This window comes from Dipteris shenzhenensis, chromosome 3 (genome assembly GCF_047967505.1).
Source record: "Dipteris shenzhenensis isolate YYH24624 ecotype China chromosome 3, Dip_SZ_1.0, whole genome shotgun sequence".
NCBI classification, from domain to species: domain Eukaryota; kingdom Viridiplantae; phylum Streptophyta; class Polypodiopsida; order Gleicheniales; family Dipteridaceae; genus Dipteris; species Dipteris shenzhenensis.
Window position 1 is genome coordinate 57,565,427 of NC_141598.1, and position 25,081 is coordinate 57,590,507.

The 25,081-nt window shown below is 40.8% G+C and overlaps 2 protein-coding genes across 6 annotated transcripts in view; one reads left to right on the forward strand and one right to left on the reverse strand.

The window, feature by feature from the left end:
- Positions 1-639: 639 nt before the first annotated feature.
- LOC147904061 (pentatricopeptide repeat-containing protein At5g27110-like) lies at positions 640-5,984 on the reverse strand. 5 transcript variants are annotated; one of them, XR_015540507.1, is made up of 4 exons: positions 5,664-5,926; positions 5,500-5,585; positions 2,046-5,378; positions 640-1,958 (listed from the first exon to the last, which is right to left on the reverse strand). XR_015540507.1 is itself a non-coding variant. In XM_087370316.1 (4 exons), the coding sequence occupies exons 3-4, from the start codon at positions 5,552-5,554 to the stop codon at positions 2,200-2,202; spliced, it is 3,234 nt and encodes a 1,077-aa protein (XP_087226442.1). In that variant the 5' UTR covers positions 5,555-5,585; positions 5,664-5,919; positions 5,954-5,984; the 3' UTR covers positions 640-2,199. The 5 variants fall into 5 exon arrangements, 4 of the variants coding, with proteins under 4 accessions (XP_087226442.1, XP_087226452.1, XP_087226451.1 ...); XM_087370316.1 differs by adding an exon at positions 5,954-5,984 and having other exon boundaries at positions 640-5,378; positions 5,664-5,919; XM_087370326.1 differs by having other exon boundaries at positions 640-5,348.
- A 4,749-nt stretch (positions 5,985-10,733) lies between these two features.
- Positions 10,734-25,081, forward strand: part of LOC147904062 (putative pentatricopeptide repeat-containing protein At3g11460, mitochondrial) — a 32,499-nt gene continuing 18,151 nt past the window's right edge. The window contains exons 1-2 of the mRNA XM_087372380.1: positions 10,734-10,961; positions 11,169-11,288. Of these exons, the coding sequence (XP_087228506.1) occupies positions 10,734-10,961; positions 11,169-11,288 (348 nt within the window). The remainder of the gene's footprint in view (positions 10,962-11,168; positions 11,289-25,081) is intronic.

Below are 25,081 nucleotides of genomic sequence, written 5' to 3' on the forward strand. Positions count from 1 at the left end.
ATGATGACATAGACAATGGGCATTTTACATGAAGATGAGCTATGAACTCTCACATTAATATAGCTCATATTGAAGAGGTGTCCCATAAGTCCAAGATCCTCTAACTAAAGCCAAAAAAATGCATGTGAAAGAACAAGGAAAAAGAACAATAATATATGGCAAGAAAATGTAGGCCTTGCTCTATTCATGTATTTGCTAGGTTTGAGTTCATAGAAGATTTGGGCATCACCAAGTTACTAGGTCATAAAAGCAATGACCCTGACATTTGATTGACATTTGTAGGGTCCTCATGGGACATGTGTTATGTGCATATTTACATTGATGTATCTATTTTTCTTTTAAAAAAAGAGATCACTAAAAACTTAGTTCTAGGTTGTCTTTTGAGTTCACGAGTACTTAGACTCGTCTACGATGGGTTTGTCCACAGTTTTAAATGCTGCAAGCGTGGAATCCAAACTTGTGATATGGTAATGCTTTTATTTTATATTTCATTGCGGCTAAGTAATTTGGTTTTTAAACTTTGCCATGTGGCATAGTTATGTATGTGCCGCTTCCATCACTCCTTGAAATTGCCGTATACCATCGATCCCACCTCGCTCCCTCCTATTTATCCATCTTTCACCTGAGGGAACCCAAGCCGCGTCCCCAAGACCACACACACTACCAACCAGTGTCATGACTTCAATCATTCACACATTCCGAGCAGCTACCCGTGTAGGAATTCCCAAGTAGCTAGGCAGCCAACCCAAGTCCATGCCGATTTTTGAAGCTGAGTCCCTTTCCCCAGCCATGGAAGTGCTCTTGCTTGAAGCATTGTTGCTCTTCAAGCTTCACCTCCCAGCCATTCCAGCTCACAAGAGCCTTCAAGTTCAGCCCATTAAGCTTCCTACAGCAGCATCCCAGAGTGAGGGACTATAAATGACAACGTGATTCATTTCTTTCTCTTACCTTCCGACCACAGTCAACCTATCTGCTTGCTGCTCTGCAAACACAGCCAGTGGTGAGGCCTTTTATACACACTGATCCTAGACCTACCTGCTGCTCCCGTCTGCAGCCAATCTCTGCGGTACAAAGGACCCTGATCCCTCTCTGGGATACAAAGGACCATGATCCCTGGCCTCCCTGCTGTTCTGGATGCAGCGAAATATGAGGCTCACCAAATGAATACCAAGGCCCCCCTTTCGAATGGCTCATGCCCTGCTGATCTGGCCATCCAAGGCTAACCAGACCTACAGACTGGGCCAACCCAGTCACCTTGTACTACCAACTGGCTGGCCCTCTGCTCCAGCTGCCTGCTTCTACGGGTCCATCTCTTGCTGCGGACTAGTGCCTGGCAGAGCCTTCTGCCAACCTGCTACTGGCCTACATATGGGCCCTGAGCAGCCCTCAATACGCTGCAGCCATGCGCCTGCTGTATTGCTTCACTGCCCTCTGCAGGGCCTGCTGCAGATCCTTACACTGCCTGCATGGCGATCCCACGATTCACTCAGATCTGTCAATGTGACGACCTTTGGATCTGCCTACATGGCCTCTCTCTGGTCCTGTGCTGCAACAAAATTTTAAGACACAGACGACGGTGGCAGCATTTGAAGAGATGCCCCCCTCCAGTTGCATCTGTGTGAAACATCTAAGCTGTTCAGTATAGCTTGCAATTAGTGGGCTCCATGACAACAGCCTGTCAAAGACATCACATGTCACCAAAAGAGAGCCCTTTAGCATGCGTATCTACTACAACACTGCCGACAAAATAATATTTCTATACAACCTGAATATGAATCTGTCAGTTTCCAAATATTCCACCTAGCATAAGCTTTGAATATAGCCAGAGGAGAATACTTGGTAGGTTGTACCTTATCCTCGTGCATCTTCTAGTATGGATTGAGAGCCTGCTGCATTTGCCCCATTGTATGCATCCTAATATGAGAGAAGTCCATCGACACTCATTCAAATCAAACAACCTGTTGAAAGCCTGTAGATCATCAGCACACTTTCCACAAGCATTGGCAAAAGACTGTTTGCAACATCTTCTTGTAGCAAACACATACCACTCTTTGAGATAGTCGATGCTGTAAATGTCTCGACTAATGACATCATCCTTCATTTTTTAACCGTACACACTGTTTGTCCCCATTGCGCATGGAGGATCCCAGCTGCCAGCAACCAATATCTGTGCATGCTCAATACGGCAGCTGCCTTCTCCTAAGAGCAGGTTCTCAGAACCAGATCTAGATTTGGCACATGCCCCTCCCCTCTAGCACGGGCACTCAAGATCTCTAGCATTGCGGAGACTTCACTACGTTCGTTGTTACCCACCACAAACTCATGCACCTTCTTGTTCAATTCTATCAAAGCGCTTGCAGGCCTTTTCTTTGCCCCCACATGTTGCCTCAAATCTTCTACTTTACACACATCATCCCACCTGCCAGCATTTGCATAGATGTTTTCCATGAGCAGATATGAAGCAGCACATCCTGCATCCATCTGGACAAGTTGTTGAAAGCATCTCAGTCCTACTTCTGCTTCCCCATATGTTTTGCAGGCACTGAGCAAAGCTGTCCATGTTTCTACAGATGGAGGACACCGCATTGTTTCAAGAAATTTCTCTGCCTCGTGCAAATGTCCTGATCGTGCAAGAAGATCAACCATGCAAGTATAGTGTTCATTTTTTGGTGCAATGCCGTATTCTTCTCTCATTAACTTGAAATACTCCTTGCCCTTGAATACCAATTTGGTACGGCTGCATGCAGCCAGAAGACATGTGAATGTGATACCATCTGGCTTCACACCATGTTCTCGCATATTTTCAAAACATTGCACAGCCAAGTTACCCTCATGGTTCATGCCATACCCTTTTATCATTGCATTCCAAGACCAAAGATTTTGAACTGGCAGCTTGTTGAAGACTTCCTGCGCCTCAGAAAGTGAACCACATTTAGCATACATGTCGATCAAAGTGCTACTGACAAAATGATCTTTCAGAACTCCCTTTCCTGCAATCTCAGCATGTACTTCTCGGGCCTTGCATAATGCTCCTATGCTGCCACAAGCTTTCAAGGCACAAACAAATGTGACTGCATTCGGAGAGATGCCCTCTAGTCGCATCTGTTCAAAACATTTCAGTGCTTCCTGTTCAGATCCATTTTCGGCACATCCTGATATTAATGCGTTCCACGACACAACATCTCGATCTAGCAGCTTGTCAAAGACTTCCTGTGCCTCTGCAAGTGAACCACATTTGGCATACATGTCGACCAACGTGTTGGCGACAAAAAGATCCCCTCCGAAACCATTTCTTGCAATGTCTGTGTGGACTTCTCTGCCCTTGTCTAAGGCTCCTTTGCTGCCACAAGCTCTCAAAACACAAATAAATGTACTAATTGTTGGAGAGATGCACTCGAGTTGCATCTGCTCAAAACATTCCAGTACTTCCTGACTAGGTGCGTGTTCAGCATATCCTGCAATTAGAGTGTTCCAGGACACAACATTTCGAGCTGGCAGCTTGTCGAAGACTCCTTGTGCCTCTGCCATTGAGCCACATTTGGCATACATGTCGATCAATGTGGTACTTACACAAAGATCTCTTTCAAATCCTTTTCGTGCCATTTCAGCTTGTATTTCTCGGCCCATGTCTATGGCCTCTATGTTGCCACAGGCTTTCAGGACACAAATGAAGGTGACAGCATTCGGAAGGATACCATCTAGTTGCATCTGTTCAAAACATTCCAATGCCTCCTGACCAGGTCCATGTTCAGCATATCCTGCAATTAATGTGTTCCATGACACAGCATTTCGATCCGACAGGTTGTCGAAGACTTCTTGTGCCTCCAAAAGAGAGCCACATTTGGCATACATATCCACCAATGTGCTCCCAACGAAAAGCTCTTTATCAAATCCCTTCTGTACAACCTCAGCATGTCGTTCTCGGCCCTTGCATATGGCTCCTATGCTGCCACAAGCTTTCAAGGCACAGACATACGTGACAGCATTTGGAGAGAGACCTTCAAATTGCATCTGTTCAAAACATTTCAGTGCTTCCTGTGCAGGCCCATGCTCTGCATATCCTGCAATTAATGAGCTCCATGACACAACATTCCGAACTTGCAGTTTGTCAAAGACTTCCCTTGCCTCTGCAACTGATCTACACTTAGCATACATATCCACCAGAGTACTGCTGACAAAAAGATCTCCTTCAAATCCCTTCTGTACAATCTCAACATGTATATCTCGGCCCTTCCCAATGGCTTCTATGTTGGCACATGCTTTTAAGGCAGAAACAAAGGTGACAGCATCTGGGGTAAAATGCTCCAATTGCATCTGTTCATAACACTGCAACACTTCCTGACCAAATCCAAGTTCAGCATATCCAGCAATTAGTGTATTCCATGACACCACATCTCGGACAGGCAGCTCATCAAAGACTTCTTGTGCCTCTAAAAGTGAGCCACATTTTGCATATAAGTCGATCAAAGCGTTGCTGACAGAAACATCTGCAACGTATCCTTTTTCTGCCATCTCTTTATGTATTTCTCGACCTTTCTCTATGGCTCCTATGCTGCGACAAGCTTTCAAGACACAAACAAGGGTGACAAAATTTGGAGAGATACCCTCCAGGAGCATCTGTTCAAAACATTGAAGCGCTTCCTGGCCATGTCCATGCTCTGCATAGCCTGCAATTAGTGCGCTCCATGACACAACGTTTTGAACTGGCAGCTTGTCAAAGACTTCCCGGGCCTCAGAGAGGGAGCCACATTTGGAATACATGTCAACCAGAGTACTGCCGACAAAGATATTTTGTTCAAATCCATTTTGTGCGACCTTAATATGACTCTCTCGACCTCTTTCCAAATCTTTCAGCCTAGCACAAGCTTTTAATACAGCCATGTGGGTATACGTGCTAGGATGTACATTATCCTCTTGCATTCTCTCGTATAAATTGAGAGCATGCTGCGTTTGCCCACATTGTATATAACCTAATATCAGAGAAGTCCATGAACGCTCATTCCGATCAAGCAACCTGTTGAAAACCTGCTGAGCATCGGACACACTTCCACATTCCACAAGCGTTGGCACAACATAGTTCCCAAGGGTTCTATGAGCTTCCAGCGCATTATTGTAAATGTGAGCATGCACACGTTTGGCATTCATTAAAAATTTTGTTTTCCTGCACTTCTGAAGGACGCAGATCAAGTTGTCAACGGAAGGCAGATCAACCATCCTGTCCATAATAATAAGTGTCTCATCTAAGCCCAGCAGCTGCCAATCACCTCCCTCTTGCAATTCTTGGGCATCCGCCTGACCTTGTTTCGCATGCCAACCATATGCTGTGGCCTCCACTTTCGCAAGCCTGTCTGTAACCCCACCCAGTTTGCAACAGCCTTCTACACGCAGGATTTTTCAGTATGATTAAGCGAATTCTGGAGCTACAGAGACTTACCAGAGACTCGTGGAGCTAACAAACAAAAATTTTGAGTTTAAAGACTTGATTCAGCTGTCACTTACTTTGTTGTTTCTGTCGTCCCACCATTGACAGGGATCCATGAAGCATTCTTGCCATAAGAGTTCTGTAAGTAACCTTAGCTCCCTATCTGCAGGAACAAAATTTAAAAAAGTATTACGAGTGCAGTGTGATGATGAAAGATCATAGGTTTGTACAGTAGTCAAACCTGAATTCGAGTTTGTTGAGGAAGACATCACGGGACTTGTTTTGTGGCGGCCATCTATTGGAGGATCAGGCGGAATAAAGCCCGACACCCTCATTGCAACAACAATCTTGATCTCCGCAGTAAAGACATGTTGGCACGGGAGGAAAGGTGCAGGCGAGAGCTGCAGGCATTTGAAGGGCCTCATCCTCAGAGCTCAACAGCATCTCCAAATTGAGGAGGGTTGGAAGTTTAGCTATGATGGGTTGCTCGTGCGCTTCTGTTCTCCATACTGGTCTTACTTGATTGGATACCCACATGGCGAGGACAACACATGAAATAAATTTAAAGTTTATGAATATTCAAAAATTACATTAGATAACTAATGCACACGTACACACTCACAATCTCTCCGTTCATGTTTATGAGCATTCTCCAATTACATTAGATAAATAATGCACACGTACACACTCACAATCTCTCCCTTCATGTTTTGTATTGCCCCGTGGCTTGTGAGATAGAATCAAGAGTCAATTTGTGCCTAGTGAGGGGAGGGTGGCCGGAGCCCTCATCTATTAGCTTGAGCACAAGAAAGGCCTTTAGTTATGCCGTGGATTTTGTTCAAACAGCCTGTATTTCTTGTATGCCATCCCTCTCCTATAATTGGCGTAGGCTACATGAGCGCTCTCCAAACCAAGCTAGATAGTTAACCATGTTATGGGGGATAAAACACTAAATGGCATCCTAACACCAAAGGCTTGGAATCTACAAGGAGGGGTTCTTTTTCTTCATCATCATCTTCATGTTTGTGATGTGGAGATACAAGGGCAATAGAGAGCTGAATGTAGCCACCAATCGAGTGAATCAACATAACAATCCTACACTTTTTTTGTAATTTGCCTAAACCCATGAAACCACCTTAATTCGGTTCAATTGGCCTAACATTGGCATCATCAACAACCTATTCTTATTCATGCCAACAATCTAACTTAGTAAGCCTCAATTCAATCATGAGCACTAAAGATCACACATTATGCTATCGCTACATTGTGACAATCAAGCCAATGAGAGCAGATAAATCACTCTTATCCATGAGCTTTAAAGATCACACACAATCAAAGATTGCATTATTGTTACACTCAAATTTGTGACAATCAAGTTGCTTGTACGAGAGAATAGATAAATATCTTTCAAATATCGACTAGGAAGAGCAAAGAAATAGACCAATTTACTATCACAGAGATTTGTTTTGCTGGCATTGCCACTGGGGATCCTTCTGTGCCATTAACATGGAATCTCTGCTAATAGTCCAATGGATGGACCTTTTGGGCCCAACAAGCAGACGTAATCTCTCTAGTCGAGATGAATCCAAACCACGGAAAGGAAGCAAGCTGACTTCTATGCTTTCATTTGCAAAGATTAGTCATGTAAGATAAATGACCGTCTATTATATGGGTTCAAGGAGTTACATAATCACGGACCCTTTTTACATTAATAACATGTGTTAATAACAACTTCACATCATCATGTTATTAAGAGCTTGGTAACAAGCTGGTGTGCAATGACTTGATAACCTGCAAAAACCTCGACCGGATTTGGCAAAATCTCGCCGAGGCCCACCAAGAAATATGCTTTTCCCGCCAAGCTCGACGGGAAAACTCAAAAGGTCGTTGGGATAATCAAAAAACCCGACGGGCTATTTATTATATATGGCAGGCCCGCGGCAGGCTCCCTCACATTCATCTCCCTACAACCTACTTGTCCTACAGCCTTCAGCCTTCAAGTAAATTTTAAACCTTTATCATTATGTTATTTTGAATTTTAATTTCGTAGTTTGATTCGACTCTGTGTCATTAATTTGACATAATCACTAGTTAGGTAGTTAATGTAAAATTGTTTGGCCTGATGTCGTACTTTCGACATATCAGGTTGTTCAAAAATACCATAATTAGTAAAGTAGTAGGCCATATATATGGTACCTAGCTATCGGCCCTTTGTCGTTCATTCGACAAGATGGGTCGTTCGCATAGGTATGTTACTCTCCTCGGTACTTGGTCGTCTTTTCGACTGTGTGTGTCGTTGAGATGTAACACCTTCCTTTCCAACCAATATCTAGGTATAGTTCGGCACTTTGTCATTTATTCGACTGCGTGTGTCGTTCTTAGAAGTATGCACTACAAGGTAGAAGTGGACTTGGCACTTGGTCGTTTAGTCGGCTGTGTGTGTCATTTCTGGGGAGTGGGGAGTTATGTAGGGTTTGTTTAAGTTATGTAGGATTTTGGCACTTGGTCGTTTATTCGATCGTTTATGTCGTTACACTAGGTTTGTCTCTATGCGAGAGCTCGGCACTTTGTCGTTCATTCGGCATTTGTGTCATCTCTCCTTGCATTCTCATTCTCGTGCGTACACTGTAGTGACATCGGACAATGCACATTCCATCTACAATCTACATCTACACGAGCAATTTGTGCTTGATGCTCACGTGCATGCGAAATGAACTCATTTATATTTTCTTCTTTAAAGAATGATGTGACCAACTAACTTTCTCTCTCTACATGCTTTGTACTATGTACATGTTTTAATTTTTATATAGTGTATGTGTACGTGTTTACTATGCTTATGTTTTGACATCCTTGTTTTCTTGCCTACAACAATCTTGTTATCAAGAAGCACGCTCTTTGTCTCATTGTCAATTGGTCTTGTATGCAGAATGGGTGATGTCAGTTACAGGATAGATGAGAGAAGGGATGTGATGAGAGCTCTTAGGTTGGAGCTAGTCAATGAGATTAGTCACATGTTGCTGACTGCTATTGAGAGCACCATTCAGAATGCTACATCACTCGATGACTTCACTCATGCAATACTGAGTGCAGCAAAGATGCGACTTCAAGGAGAGGGAAAAGGAAATTTGAAGAAGGCAAGATTATGGTGCCCAGAATTGGTCAAACACATGTGTCTCAATGTCATTGTGGAAATGTCACTAAGTGTGTCATTGACCTAGGACTCCAACAACCAACTGAAGATATGGAAAGAATATCTTTATGGGATGCTCAATGGGCAGAGGAGAAGCGTCAGAGAAGGAGAGCAAAGGAGATTGAGTCGCAGTTGTCGTTGAGCAAACGTCTGCACAAAGCATTAAATGAATGTGGTAGAGGTGGCGAGAGAGAGTCACGTGTTGTAAGAGAATCATCAGGTGATACAGGGGGGTTTGGACACTTGCAACGGACCACAAGAAACAATGATTGTATGGTGATCATTGTAGTGCCATACGATGCTATAGTATGGCAAGAAGAGATTGGGAAGGGTGCATACGGAGCTTGTCACAAGGTCCAGTTCACTGGAGTTTGTTACTTTCCTAGTCATCTAACATACTATGCAAAGAAATACTTAGCAAGGTCCATAGGGAAACAGTTTGAGGCTTTTGACATTGAACAAGTGATGCAAGTACTGCACCCTTGTCTCGTTCATTGCATAGGTAAGACAGGCGAGACTCCAGGAGTAACTATCTTTCCATATTTCAATGGTGGTACCCTAAGGAATATTGTGATGCAATTACCTTTTCGCAAAGGTACATATAGGGATGCACATCTCAAGTTGAAGCAAGGAGGAGTGATCAGAAATCTGTGGGAGGACCCAAAGATTGAAGCTAATGACATGGCTGGATTACAGGGGTTTCTAGACCATATTCCCACAATTGTGTACGCCCTTGTGGATGCAGTGTCTGTTTCTCATACGGCAGGGATCGTACATTGCGATCTACATGCTGCAAATATTGTACTGGACTTTATGAGAGACCACTACCCCAGAGTAGGTGTCATTGATTGGGGTCTCATGCTAAAGGCCGGTGAGACTAAACCGGCTTCTAATTTTATTACTAGGCCCCAGGGAATGCATGAGGTAGAGTATTCCCTTTGCTTGATGATATATACTCTCTGGTTGGATCATCAAGCAAATGTTCACTTTTGGAAAGAGTATTTGGATGTATATGTGAAAGTAGACTACCGCTTGCATACAAATTTTGTTCGAATGTCTCGTATAGATATTATTGCGGATCTTATGTTGGAAAAGAAGGCAACTGCACGTGCTGCTATGATTGGTGTGAGAGAACGAATGGGAGGGATGCATAGGTGTACGCATGGGGATGCATGAATGCGGGGAGAGAGAGAGAGAGAGAGAGAGAGAGAGAGAGAGCATTTTTATAAACTAGTAAATATAATCAACTCTTGCGTATATAAGTAAGAACTAGGAAATGCAATGATGAGGAGCATACTCAGGTCAACTAGGTTGGAAGATATGATAATTTGTGGTTGTATATTTTGTTCTTGTGGACCATCAATAGGGCTACAACATTGAAGCATGTCTTGTCTCATCATGTATGCACACATGGAGGTGCATCCATAGTTGGTCATGCGATCAATGATTGAGATGAGCCCAAGGCTATAGTTGGACATGTTGTATTTGAATTACAATGAACATATATTTGTCCTGGGCATTGAATTACAATGAACATATATTTGTACTGGACATTGAATAGCTACCATGCCTGTGGCACTATCTTATTCATGTACTTGTGTTTGTGTATTCAACTTTTCATCAATTGAAGTTTGTGTTTATGTTTTAAGCTTGTTATCTTTGCATGATGCTCATTGTTTTAAATTTAATTGGTATAGACGAGTGCGGATTAAATTATTTAAATCGTATTGTTTAATTGGTATCCAATTGTTTTAAATTTCTATTGTTTAAATGGTATTTAAATGGATGCTCATTGTTTTAAGATTAATTGGTATTTAATTGTTTTAAATTTATATTATTTAATTAGTATCCAATTGTTTTAAATTTCTATTATTTAAATTAAATTGTTTAAATGGTATTTAAATGGACGCTCATTGTTTTAAGATTAATTGGTATATCCAATTGTTTTAAATTTGTATTGTTTAAATGGTATTTAAATGGACGCTCATTGTTTTAAGATTAATTGATATTTAATTGTTTTAAATTTCTATTGTTTAATTTTTATCACATATTTGCTTGTCTATTGAACATTATGTCGTTTTGTTCTATAGACACCTATCATCACAATACACGCATACTTCCATGGCTGAAGAACAGGACCTCGGACGTAACAGAGATAGGGGAAAAAGACAATTGACTAGAGAGGAATTGGAAGAGGAGGTTGCAACAAAGGAGAGAGCTCAAAAAGCATTCGAGCGAATGCAAGTCTTAGCCCTAGGGATGGATCCAACCGGAGCGGCTCGTGTTGCTACCAGAACTAGCAAGTGGGCCAACCCTGCGTCCCTTCAGTGGAAGGAAATCAAGAAGCAGGTTTCCATTGAAGATGTGTGTTCAATATGGCCGGTGTCATTGAGCGAGTCTCGAAAGGGATGATGGAAGGTGGATAAGTGCACGAATGATGAGATAAAGGCAAACGCTGAGAGGATCTACCTCGAAGTGTTTGAACATCCCCTTCATCATGCCAATTGCTCGTTATTCTTTGCGAAAATGTTATACATGCAATTTGTCCGAGGCTAGTGCGTGGACTTCAGCTCTAAAGAGGTTGTTCACAATGTACATGATATCAGGAGGGATATTGTCACATTCACACAGGAAGAGCTGAATCTAGCGCTTCAAGGAGCTGCCTTAGAGTTGAAGGTACATGCAGATTCTCTCCTCGAGAGGTTGAGCCAATAGGAGACAGAAGCGAAGAGGTGGCATGAGTTTGCACAAAGTCAAATGCCACCTCATCCACAAGCTGGACATGAAGGCATGGTGTAAATGGAGCACTTTGGTTCAGTTGGACGTTGCCGATAGTCATTGTAGCTAGTGATGGAGAGGCTTGAAGGAGCTTTAGAACTCTTTGTCTCTCCCCAAGTTCTCTCTCAACCTTGCAGAGTGCTCAAAAGAAGAATGAACTCTCACAAGAAATCTCTCTCTCTCTCTCTCTCTCTCTCTCTCTCTCTCTAATCTCTCGAAGAAGATGAATGAAGAACTCTCAACAAATGGAATGTCACAAGGAATCTATCTCTCACAAACACTCAAGAGAAGGAACTAAAATCTCTCAATCTCTCATGGACAAAAATTCCTCTCAAATGGATCGAAATTTCTCCATCACTCAACGGAAGTGAAAGAACACTCAATCTCACAATCTCTCTCTCTCTCTCAAGAATTGCAATGCCTCAGTGGAAGGCAAGGGAGCTCTGATACCATGACAAAATATGAAGAGGGGAGAGGAGAAGAGTGGAGATGAGGAGAGAGGGCATAGCTAGAGAGCACACCACAAATGACTAACTGTACACTAGATTTAGTTGAAAAAATAGAATATATACAAACCCATTTAGGGTTAGGGTTAGGGTTAGGGGATCTAACCCTTTCCTTTATAGCACTCTATAAGGTTAGTGCTATGCACATATGATCATGTGATGGTGCTATGCACACATGATCACATGATGTTGAGCGTGAACTCTCAACACCCCTACTACTTTTTCCTCCTCCTCCCTCCTCCCACATGCGTCCTCCTCCTCCCCCCCTTGCTGCTTTTTCCTACTCCTCCTCCTCCCTCATGCTGATCCATGCTCATCTTCCCTCATGCTCATGCCTACTCCTCCTTCCTCCTACTCATGCAAGCTCCTCTTGCCTCATGCTCATGCCTGCTCCTATTGCTTCTACTCATGTGTATTCGTCTGCCTTCATCCTCACACCTAGTCCTCCGCTTGCTTCTCCTCCCTCGTAATCATTCATGGTCCTTCTCATCCCTCCTCAAACATCACCTACCTTCTATCATGGCCTATCACAGTCTCTGTAAACTCTGTGACTATTGATGGCACCATTTGTGGAGATCTCCCATGTTACCATGTGACCGTACAATTGCAGGATCGATATGTGATCCATGATTGTTTTTTTCAAGAAAAGAAGCATCTTGAACCTCAGTAGGTGCTCTAAAGAGGAGAATATGAGATAAAATGTTAATTTCATAGTGTTTCAATGTAATTTCCTACTTTTGATTATCCACAGTGGTGCATTGCTTTTGCTAAGGTTCCCTTAGTTGTTCTTTCAAGACCTTCATGGAGGATGATATGAGAATGGTGGGCATGGATAATAAGGACTCTTCATATCGAAAGACACAAAGTCATGCATGAGCAAGTTGTTTTGGAGGTGATGTAGGACTTGAAGGGAATGGTGATGCAAACGAGATGTCTCGAGCTTGTGATGTTGCTAATGTAAATCTTGAAGCTCAAAATTTTATTGAAGAAGAAGAATTCACATGATGCATTACATCTATTTAAATTTAAATTTCTAAAATGATGTTTCTTCATGTGTGTAGCAGCAAGTCGGAATGGAGAATCTGTCCATTTGGAACAAGAAGGCATGGAGAATTCACAATATTGACCCAAGGCAACCTACGTGATCCATTCCAATGTGTTGTACATGAGATTATAAGGACTTACAAGTTGAATGTGAGATTCCAAATAGCATAGCAGTCTTTCTAAGGACTTAGTCAAGGATTCAAAGACCCTATTATTGGTGTATTAGAGTTAAAGAAGAAGAGAAACAGGCTATGAAGCCTCTTTGTAATACAATTTGAAATACAAACACCTATCTCTAATAATATTCTTCTATCTAAAGAAAAAAAAATTCATGTATCTATGGCTAAATGGTGAATCTTTTGTTATGTCTATTTTAATTATCTGTTGTTTTTAATATTGCATCTTTTTTTATATCAGCTTGCACACAAAAGTTATATCACATTTTGATGTAACTTACAAGTCAATAAAATGTTGTTTGCCAAATTTGTCCATTCCAATACATATGTAGAAGGGATTGACCATGGCACCACATTGATTAGATGGAGTGTTTAAAAACCAAAATTTGAGATTTTCCTACATCACCTTGTAAAGGATTGATGCATTTCATGTTTTTCTACAAAGAAATATAGATTTTGAAAGGGTAGATGAAGAAATTTGACAACTTTGGCCATTTCAATGTCAATTTTTAGCAAAAGTAGGAGGAATTTGATCGTGGCAGAGAAGGCAAAGTTGGTCGGGACATCATGGGGTGTCCAAAAATTCCAAAACCCACCATGGCACAAATTTGGCCATTTGGACACCCTCCAAATGGCCAAATTCGCGCCGTGGTGGGTTTTGGCATTTTTGGACATCCCATGACATCCCGACCAGCTTTGTCTTCAGTGTCGTGGTCGAATTCCTTCAACATTTGCCAAAAATGGACATTGGAATGGCCCAAATTGTCAAATTCCTTCATCTACCTAATTGAAATCCATGTGTCTTTATAGATGCATCAACTTCAACATAGATAAACATGGAAAAGAAAATATTTACAAAGTAACTTAGCAAATGATGCATGGTCAATATGACAACTTATGTGCCTTGTAGCACAGCTTTGGTAAGACCCTTAGGCAATATATTCTCTATATAATTTCTTGCACTTTGGAGGAAACTTGTAGGTTGGCTATGTTAATGTAATTTTTAATTTAATCTAGAAGACTTTGATCTTCCACCACATCACCTTGTAAATTTTCATTTTCTTTGTTTATCTTGCCTTTGGAGCCACCTTTTAGGTTAGCTATGTCAATGAAATATTTGATTTCATATCACTGAATCACCTTGAAATAATTTGATGCATTACATGAGAAAATATATATTTTGAAGAGGAATCGAAAATTTTCTATGCTTTCTTAGTCATGGAGGTTAGCTATGTCCATGTATCTTTTATTTTAATTTTTAGGTTTGCTATTATATCACCTTGTAAAGGATTGATGCACTTCATGATTTCCTATGAAGAAATATAGATTTTGAAGAAGTAGATGAAGGAGTTTGACAACTTCGGCCATTTTCATGTCCATTTTTGGCAAATAAAGGAGGAATTTTACCACGGCGCAGAAGGCAAAGTTGGTCAGGACATCATGGGGTGTCCAAAAATGCATAAACCCACCACGGCGCAAATTTGGCCATCTATCAGGACATCATGGGGTGTCCAAAAATGCACAAACTCGCCACGGTGCGAATTTGGCATCCAAATGGCCAAATTTGTGCCGTGGCAAGTTTGTGCATTTTTGGACACCCCATGGTGTCCTGACCAACTTTACCTTTTGCACCATGGTCAGATTCCTCCTACATTTGCCAAAATTACCAAACTTGGTCGAGAGTATTATTTTGACTTGGAATATTCATAATATTTTCCTAAATTAGTTTTACAAAAATATATATACTTAATTGCATGGAATATGAAGAGAATAGTAAAATAGCTATAACTTTTGCGCTATAACTCTGATTGCAAATTTTTTTAGTTCAAAATCGAGAGCATGAGTAGCTCTATGATATTTGACTAGTGACCCTATTTTTCCCTGAATATTCAAATTAAATGTAGAAGGTCTTCAAAAATCAGTCACAAGTTGAGGGGGTCATAAATTCGTGATTACTTTGGATACAAATGAAGGAAAAGGGACAAGTTTGCATCTAAAAGGTTCACCTCTCTACACAACAAACTTGGAGGTGGTGTATTCAATACTCTACAATTCAAAGCAACATTACCTTATATTGAATTAACAACACATTCAATGACTCAATCAAAATTATTGCTTATGACATGGTATCTTGCAAGGAAGAGAATGTGATAAAATGTACATTTTTGTATTATAATCTCTCCATTCAAATACAAAGACTCTTCATAGCCTGTACCTCCTCTTTGCTACCTCTAATACATAGAAAAAAGAGGCTTTTGAAATCCCCAAGTAAGATCCTAATACTAATACCATTAAGGCTCTCCTCTCAGGGTAGCTAGGCAGAAAGTTTTTTACACCATTGCCAATGGGATACAATGCAATAGGGGAAGTCATGTGATGTGGATCACAATGATCAAGCTGTCAATACTTTGATGCACTTCAGTAGTTAAGTAGGCCATTCTAAAAATTGGATGTGGAACAACACAACGTATCCTCCTGCTCGACTAATATAATGCACCAATGAGTGATCTCAAATACCTCCTGCATCAATTCAACAACCATTACATTAGCAGATCTAACAAAGCACATTACATTAAAAGACCATAAACTATAAATCAATACATAGGATGCTTACCATCATGGCATTGTCTCCTTTAATGATGCAAGCAAGGCAAATAGGTATAAACTATAAACTTTAGACATGAAAACTTTAGGCATGAAAACTTTATACATATTACTAGAAAACTTTGGACACGAAACCACACAATAAAGCCATCAATGCTTCTAATGTCCTCCAAGTCATGAAGAAAGCCTATGCAAATTCCAAAATGCCCAACCTACAATTTATGGACAGCTTGTACTAGTCAAATACATTGATGTTGCATGAGGGATAAAATGGACATTTTCATGCATTTCTCTAGATTCTTGCTTGCTATTTCACCATTTCAAGTAAAGTTGAAGGACTATACATTTCGTTTTCCATGACTAAAAGGTATTATTGCACATAACTTACAGAAAATCCATTGTCGTTATATTAAAGATTCCACTACTTCCCACTCCTATGTTAAAATAGGATCTTGTAAAGAAGATAGGCAAGGAAGGTACATAGTCTAAGAAATACATCCTTCCTCTTGGGAAGCTTATGTGGACCCTTGGCAAAACCTTCCATGACTATCTAGTTAGTCAAACTGTAAGTTCAAGTCATCCAATGCATTTTTCATGTTCTAGAACACACTAGAGCTCACAATATTGTCAACTTCTATCACTTTCTTCCTAACCATGCATCTAGAACACACTAGAGCTGACAATATTGCCATCTTTGGCCACTTTGGTCACTTTGTTCCTGACCATGCCTCTACAACACATTAGAGCTCACAATATTGCCAACTTGTGTCAATTTCTTCCTGACCATGCCTCCAAAAACACACGAGCTCGCACCATTACCACCTTGTGTCACTGTGTTCCAGACCATGCCTATTGGGAAAACAATAGCTGTAGGAGAGGAAAGAGCAGTTGTATCCTATATGAGAAGGAAAAGAAAGAGGGAAAAAGCTCCTATAGGAGAGCAAAGAGTTGCTATAGCAAAAGGAAAAGTGCTTGTAGGAGGGAACAGAGCACCTGTACCAGAAGGAGAAGCACCTATAGAAGGGAAAGAGAACTATAGGATATGGCAGCTAAGCAAGAGGCCATAGAGCAAGAGAGGGCAGATCAAGAGAGGAAAGAGAAGGCAGAGATAGAGCATGAGGGGATAGAGCAGCAGGAGGCACAGAAATAGTGAGAAGAGCAGGAGAGAGAAGACCAGCTAGTGCTGCAACCCAAATTTTGAAAAATGGAGGGAGAGAGTAGCTAGACTAGAGCAAAGGAGAAGAGAGAGAGGGGGCAGGCCTACAGTAGGCTAGAGGACAAAAGAAATTCATCCAAAAGGTCCCACAAGGGGGGAGAGGGAAGTTGGACCAGAGTAGAGGAGCAGAGAAAGGGGGTAGACCTACAGTAGGCTAGAGGACAAAAGAAATTCGTCCAAAAGGTCGCACAATGGAGGGAGAGGGCAGTTGGACTAGAGCGGAGGAGCAGAGAAAGGGGGCAGACCTGCAGTAGGCTACAGGACAAAAGAAATTTGTCCAAAAGGTCCCACAATGGAGGGAGAGGGCAGTTGGACCAGAGTAGAGAAGCAGAGAAAGAGGGGGCAGACCTGCAACACACCTAAGGAGAAGAGAAATTCACCCACAAGGGCCCACAAAGACATAAATGATATTTGGGGATGATCTGGGGTGGGTGCACATGGGAGGGTGGTCAAGCATGGGTTAAGGGGGGGGAGGATGATTTGGGTGGTCCCCAATGTAAGAGGAATAGTCAATAGGGGACCTCTACATGCCTGCCATGCCTCTACCTCAACATACCATTGCCCCACACAAAGGAGCACTCTCATTGGTATACTCAAATCCCTCTCTAATCCCTTAAAATTAGGAAACACCAATTGGAGGCACTTTTGAGACCCCATTTCTCCCCTAATGAGAGGATTGGGATTGGCATTTAGACTCAGTGCTTTGGGCGCTAAGGACAACACACAAGGTAGCCACAGGATTAACACCTTTTAGGCTAGTATATAGTTGTGAAGCAGTAGTACCCATGGAATTTGTTCTAGGAAGTCTCAGGGTAGCAATTGACAACAAACTTTCCCCAAAAGACTCCATCAATGCAAGGTTGGAGCAACCTTTACAATTGGATGAAGATAGATTAGCCAGCTCCCATATAGTTGACATTATCCCAGAAAAGGAGGGCAGCCTGGATCAATAGAAATATTAAATTCAAGCCTTTCAAAAAAGGAGACTCAGTGTTGATGTTCAACACTAAATTGGGAAAAATGCCAGGTAAATTCAAACTACAGTATGATGGTCCATTCAAGGTCATTGATACATATGAGCAAGGGACATTTCTCTTAGCAGACCTACATGGCAACTCCATTGAGAAACCAGTCGATGGTTTTAGACTTAAGCCTTACATTGGTTCTGATCCCACACAAGCTAAGATTAACACAATTTCACTGCAGAACCCTTCTGAGGTACATAGTCATACAGTCTTTGTTTCAACCAATCGGCTAACTAATGGGGCAGCATGCAATATTTCAAAGCAGACTTATATCTTGAAACGAAGAAGCTATCATAAAGATATATTACCACCGAATATTTGAGGGTTTCCCATCTCAGTTCAACAACAAGACCATGACAACACAAAAGACAGCACACCCAGTATCCACAATTGCGAGATAACACTTCTGTCGACAAAGATCGACGAAGAAGCTTTTTAGAAATTAGCACAAATACAACGGGAATTCCATGCCCCAGTGAGATCGCCTTCAAAGACAAATTCAAAAGAGTTTAGTGACAACTCTGCACAACATCATAACAAGCAATCACATGAACAGTGGCTACAATTACATTCCACCCTGATTCTGCCAACAACGGGGCAACAACGTTGCCGCACTTTGCATCTGGTTCAGGTATACTCAACTTACCCTACAATAAACAAAAGTGATTATGTAGGTGAGAGGAAGCAACAACAAGATGACGCCACGACAAGCTCCACTCCAACAATGGTCCGACGTGTTTTCGACCGAAGTTCGAACAATCCGACAAAACCGATTGAGAACTCCGCTAAGGTTCCGATGGGGACCTAACTAAACAAATCCGACTACGATCTACTACACATGTGTCACACGTGTCTTTTCTAACTTTTTAGATTTTGATTGAGGTATGACGCCTTGTTTGCGTATTCAATCTCGTGTCCGATCCACCCACTCCAGTCGGACTTTCGTTTGACTCTAGTGTGTCCGACCATTCAGTCTGACTCTGATTCTCCACATGAATCGCAACGAAGTCTGATTACACTCTACCTATGTGACCTCATTCTGCCCCCAGTCCACTGACCCATAGAGGACACTGGATTCGTCGTATCAGCCCATTAGAGCCCGCATGTACACAGAATCCACGGTGCAAAATTCGACAAGGCCACTCACACAAGCGACACCCTCACCATGAGAAGACAATGCCCTGCTCGTACTCCAACAATACTTTGAACACCAAAAGAATGAACAAGCAAAGCTGTAGCAACAGGTCCACCAACAGTTGTAGAAAGACAAAGAGGAAGTATAGGAATTCATGCTCAAATAGTCTGAAATGTAGCGACAGCTTGCTAGTGCACAAGCCAAACTTGTAGAACTTGAGAAAGAATATGCAAAGTTACGGATCAGCACAACAAACATATTGCAAAGCTAACAGCCTAGGTTAAGGTACAACAAGATTTGCATGCCTACTGTGACAGACTGGCTTTAAGAAATAAAGGATGAATTCTTTGTCCAGCTCGACCATATGGGAGTGAATCACAGTGACCTTCAAATTGAGAACATTTTGTTAAAGCAACAAATTCATGCACTACAAAATGTAGAATAGCAACTTAGGGAAATGGCCAATAAAGTAGATGGCATATTCCTTAACAAGTATGAATTTATTGAGTTGAAGGTTCAATTGGTCAGGACATCCTAGGAGATGTGGAATAACTTGAAAGGCAGACTCTTTACTATAGCTAAGCAACCATACGATGCTTTCGCATCAGCTGCATATGCCTACGAGGCCATGGCCTATGAGCTAGAGACTCTGAAGGCAAGAACAAAGGATGCCTAGAAGAAGCAGATGCGATTGGATGACACTCTCATACTTTGTGAAATAGGAAAAGCAGAGACTCTTATAAGCCTTTAGAATTCATGACACAGATTACTAAGCATATAGCAGAACAGCCTGAAGAAGATGCCAGCACTGAAGTCAAGACTACCCCTAGCCATTCCATGTGTGTCAGCCCCAGTAGAAAAAATGAAGAGCCAAAATTAGTAGAAGCACCAAAAGAGACTCAAGAAAAGAAAGAGGAAACTGAGACTACAAATCTAGTTGTCACATGGGGAACAATGATTGACCTCAATGTTTCACATACCTTCAAGGTTCACTTGAAGGAATATTTCTAGTAAAAAAGGGTTCGTGTCCCCGACTTTTTGTAAAAGAGCCTCTCCATCGGAAGTGCTAGGTGTTGAAGGCATAGCCTCCACCCATGTGGACACTTACCATGGGATAGGATAAATACACCTCTGGTAAGAGGAAGTTACTAGAACAAAGTAGTGAGATCATTTTGTAACTGACCCTAACATCACTCCTTAGTGGCCTGATCCACCACATAATGTTTTGGACTATGACTGTTACATTTTGAAACTTACTATTGCCTTACAATAGTTGAACTGATCTAGGATGGCTATACAAACCTTGTATCAGCTCCTGTTGAAGAGAGTTGTTGAGTTGATGTATTCTCTGCTAAAACATAATATATAAGACACATACTACCTTTTCAAGGTTTCCTCTCTGTTCTTTTTATACATCTCGTGATAGTTTTGTAGTCCGATTACTTTCTGATTATACTATGACTGTTGGCACCTTGTTGTTAGGAGTGGAGACATGTTTGTGTTTTTCACTTGTCTAAAGACTCTCTGAACACACTGTCATAATTTGAGAACCATTCCCTATGTGGAGTAACATGGAACGAAGCACCAGAATCCAAAATCCAATCCTGGGAATATGCATCATCTAAAGTGGTAAGCAAGTCTGTAGGGTAGAGTAGACATGAAGAGAATGTCATTGTCACTATTATCAGTGATTGCATTGATCTCCTTGATCTTCACTTTTCCTTTGTCCTCCCTTGGACTCTCTTCCTTCTTATTTTCACACCAATTTGCATTCAATGGCTTCTGGAGTTGTAGCGATGTGAATCCTCAAAAGAAGAAGGTGACAGGGAAGAGGGAGAGGGAAAGGAGAAGTGAGAGGGAAGGGGAAGCATGAAGCACGAAGGGGAAAGGGGGTGAGAGTATTCACAAGCGCAAGAGCAAGAGAAACATAGACAACAATTCTTTGAAAAGAGGGAGATCTTCTATTTCTCAATCTTGCATGTATACAGCTGAAGACCAAAGTAAAACTTTCTATCTTTTATACATAGCACCTTTGAAGGGAGCTCTAACCCTATTCCTCCTTACTGCTCTCCCTATTTATCATTTTACAAGCACTTGGGCTATATGCCAAGGCAGAATTCCATTATTTCCTCTCATCCTTTCCTTCTCTCCACTCTATCTTGCAAAACATTATGGGAGATGGCTCCGTTGTCCCATGGGGTTAATAGCGACTTGCTCTCTCTCTCTCCCTCTACACACACTCTACATACATGCATTCGAGCACGTGCACACACACACACACACACACCATGCACAGATGCCTCCCTCCCTCCCTCCCTCCCCCTCTCTCTCTCTCTCTCTCTCTCTCTCTCTCTCTTTCTCCCTCTCTCTCTTTCTCTCCTTTGTCAAAAACTCATACTAAGTTTTAGAACATTCAAAATGACTTGTCTTACCCCTTGCATCCTCATCATTTGGACAAAATTGCTCTTGCATCATCTAATATTTTCCCTTGATGCCCATTTTGATTCTATCATTCAAGCCAAATGTGTGATCTTTGACTTTTGAACAAACTAAGGTAAAGGAATCTTCAGACTTCTCTCCTAGAATTTATCCTCAATATACTCAGTCACAGACATGGTAAGACCATGAGAACATGGATGCTAAGTGGATTTCGCCCGACTTGAGGTGCCATGGAAATCCTAAATCCAATAAAGACCTATGAAATGTTATTCTAATGACTGATTGCAGTGGAGAAGGCTCATTATGTTAAACAAGGTCAAGAAAGGAAAGAAGATATCATGAGTGCACGCACACGTGCACACACACACATGCGCATGTGCACACGCATGCGTGCACACCCACACACACCCATATTTATTCATGTGTGTTTTTTGCACTAGCCTCCTTAGAGATAGTGCTATAATGGGGGATTGAAACTCTATTGTGAATTTTCATGTGTAATTTTTTAAAAATTATTTAAGTTGTGTGTTTGAAATTGCCATTTATGGAGGTCATCCTACAAAAATTACCCTTTTAATAGCCCAACATCCTTCAAGAAATTATTTTCTTTCTCTTTTGCAGCTAAGAGGTAGTGCCACACTACTACAAAACTAGGTAGAAATGGCAATAGGAAATGGCACACAATTTTCATTTTTGCCATTTCTTATGTATGAAATGGCAATAGTTTCTCAAATTGCCATATTATTTGCAAAAATGACGGTTAGAAATGGCAACTAATTCTTGAACTGCCATTTCTTCAACAAAAAATGGCAACCTTTTATTGTTTGCCATTTCTTAGGAATAATTGGCAACACCAAATGATAGCCAATTCTTGACTGCCATTTCTTATGAAGAAATGGCAGCAATTTCTTATGAAGAAATGGCAGCAAATTCTTGATTGCCATTTCTTGGTAAGAAATGGCAGCCATTTCTTGACCACCACTTCGTTCAAAGAAATGGTAGCACAAAATGGCAACCACTTCTTGATTGCCATTTTTAAAGAAGAAATGGTAGCACAAAATGGCAACTATCTCTTGAGTGCCATTTCATGTACGAAGAAATGGCAGCACAAAATGGCAACCATTTTTTAATTACCATTTCCTTGTAAGAAATAGCAACACAAAATTCATATTTGGAGTAAATTTACACAATGGTTGACCATTCAGTTGCTACAAAGTATCTTATTGTTGCCAAAGATTCAGTACTACCATTTATAACATTGATATTACTATCACTATTTCTCTATTAAAAAAATGTCACTAACTAAAATCCAATGTAACCTTACTTTATTAACCAAATACTACTCAAACACCTATCAAATCACCTCTTAAAATTTATGGTTTAGACATATCATCCATTCACATACTTTTATTTGAATCATTCTTGTCATTTGCATGGTTGGGCATGCATATTTCTTACCATGCATCATGCAAAGGCATTAAAAAGATGCACTGGTGTGCTTCTAGCACATGTGTGTGTGTGTGTGTCTAGTGGGTATGATTCATTAAAAAAGCTAAAAGAGAGTAAGATCCTTGTGCTTGGAAATTTTCATGATGATTCGGTATCATTTTAATGGTCGGGCATGCAAATTTTCATAATTCTTACCAATTCATCATGCAACAGTACTAAAAATATGCATCATTGTGCTTCTAGCATATGTGTGTGTGTGTCCAATGGGTACAATGCTTTTCACAAGCCCTAATGAGAGTAAGATACTTATTTCTACAAATTTGGATGTGGGTTGGGTACCATTTGTGTAGTCGGGCATGCGTAATTCTACATTTGTGAATCAGTGTGCTTTTATCATTTGTCTGTGAGTTTATTAGAAAGGACTCAATGAGAGTAACTTCCTTGTTCTTTCAATGTTTGATATGGTTTGGATATCATTTGCATGGTCCAGCACACGTATTTTAACAATTCTTACCATGCTACCATGCATCAGTCTTAAAAATAAGCATGAGTATGCTTCTAGCATGTGTGTGTGTGTGTGTGTGTACAATGGGTATGATACCTTAAACATACCTTAATGAGAGTAAGACCCTTGCGCTTCCAAATTTTGATGTGGATCAGATGTCATTTGAGTGGTTAGTTATGTGTATTTCCACATTTCTTACCTTGCATCATGCATGAGCACTAAATATATGCATCGGTATGCTTCTACTATATGTGTATAATTTTTATTTGGTAGGATTCATTTGCATGCTTGGACATGCATATTTTTACAATTCTTACAATGCATTGTGCATGAGTGTCAAAATTATGCATTGGTGTGCTTCTAGCATATGTATGTTGTCTGATGATTATTACATTGCTCGCAGTCCTTAATGAGATTAAGAACCTTGTGCTTGCAAATTTGAATGTGGATAGATATCATTGGCGTGATGGGGCATGCTTAAATTCTTACCATGCATTGTGCATGAGTGTTTAAAATATGCATTGCTATGCTTCTACAATATGTGTGTGCACCCAATGGGTATGATACTTTGCATAGGCCTTCATGAAATTAATAGAGTTGAGTGTTTAAAATATGCATTGGTGTGCTTCTACAATATGTGTGTGCACCCAATGGGTATGATACTTTGCATAGGCTTTAATGAAATTAATAGAGTTGTTCTTGCAAAAGTCTGATGTGTATTAGGTATATTTTTCATGGCCAGGCATGTGTATTTCCACAATTCTTACCATGCACCATGGATGAGTGTTAAAAATATGCATCGGTGTGCTTAGCATATGTGCGTGGGTTTTATGGATATGATACTTATACAAATACCAATAATACCCTTATCCTTGTAAATTTTTGAGTTGATAGGATATCATTTGCATGGATGGGCAAACTTATTTCCACAATTCTTAAACATGCATCATGAATGAGTGTTAAAAGTATGCATGAGTGCTTCTAGAATATCTGTGTGTGTCTGATAGGCATGATACTTTACATATAGCTTCAATGAGATAAAAACCCTTGTGCTTTCAAAGTTTGATGGGGATCAGGCATCATTTTCATGGTTGATCATGTGCATTTTCAAATTTCTTACCATGCATTGTGCATGAGTGCTAAAAATTATGCTACAAATCAAGCAATGAGTAAAAAGCAACAATGTCAAGCAACAAAGTAATCAAAACAAATGAGAGAAATGAAAGCACATAAACAAGACAGCAAGATACCAAGAAAGCATTGAACTCAAGGAAGCAAGCAAGCAACAAGATGCAATCATATCAAGCAAACAAGTAATTGGAAAATTATGGCAGCATCTCCCTTGGGCCGTAGAAAAATCTCATATTTGCCTTTTGTGCAACCACAAAGACAAGAAACGTGTAAACACACAATGTAGATTCCAAAGATTCTTCTAATGTGGATGAAAGGGTTGGGAAGCTTACTTGGAAGAATAAATTTGAAGACAAACCACTCAAAATATCATCCACTCCTTTAGTTCCCAAAATAGAAATCTTCTTCTTCAATGGAGGGAAGTGGGCCAACAGTGCTGTGGATGGTGTAGGGATGGCAAG

Bases quoted from the DNA above. Each gene is read 5' to 3' on its own strand.
- LOC147904061 (XM_087370316.1), bottom strand. From the start codon at position 5,554: ATGGCAAGAATGCTTCATGGATCCCTGTCAATGGTGGGACGACAGAAA. The intron at 5,379-5,499 runs GTAAGTGACAGC...TCCTGCGTGTAG, and splicing joins GGGACGACAGAAACAACAAA to AAGGCTGTTGCAAACTGGGT.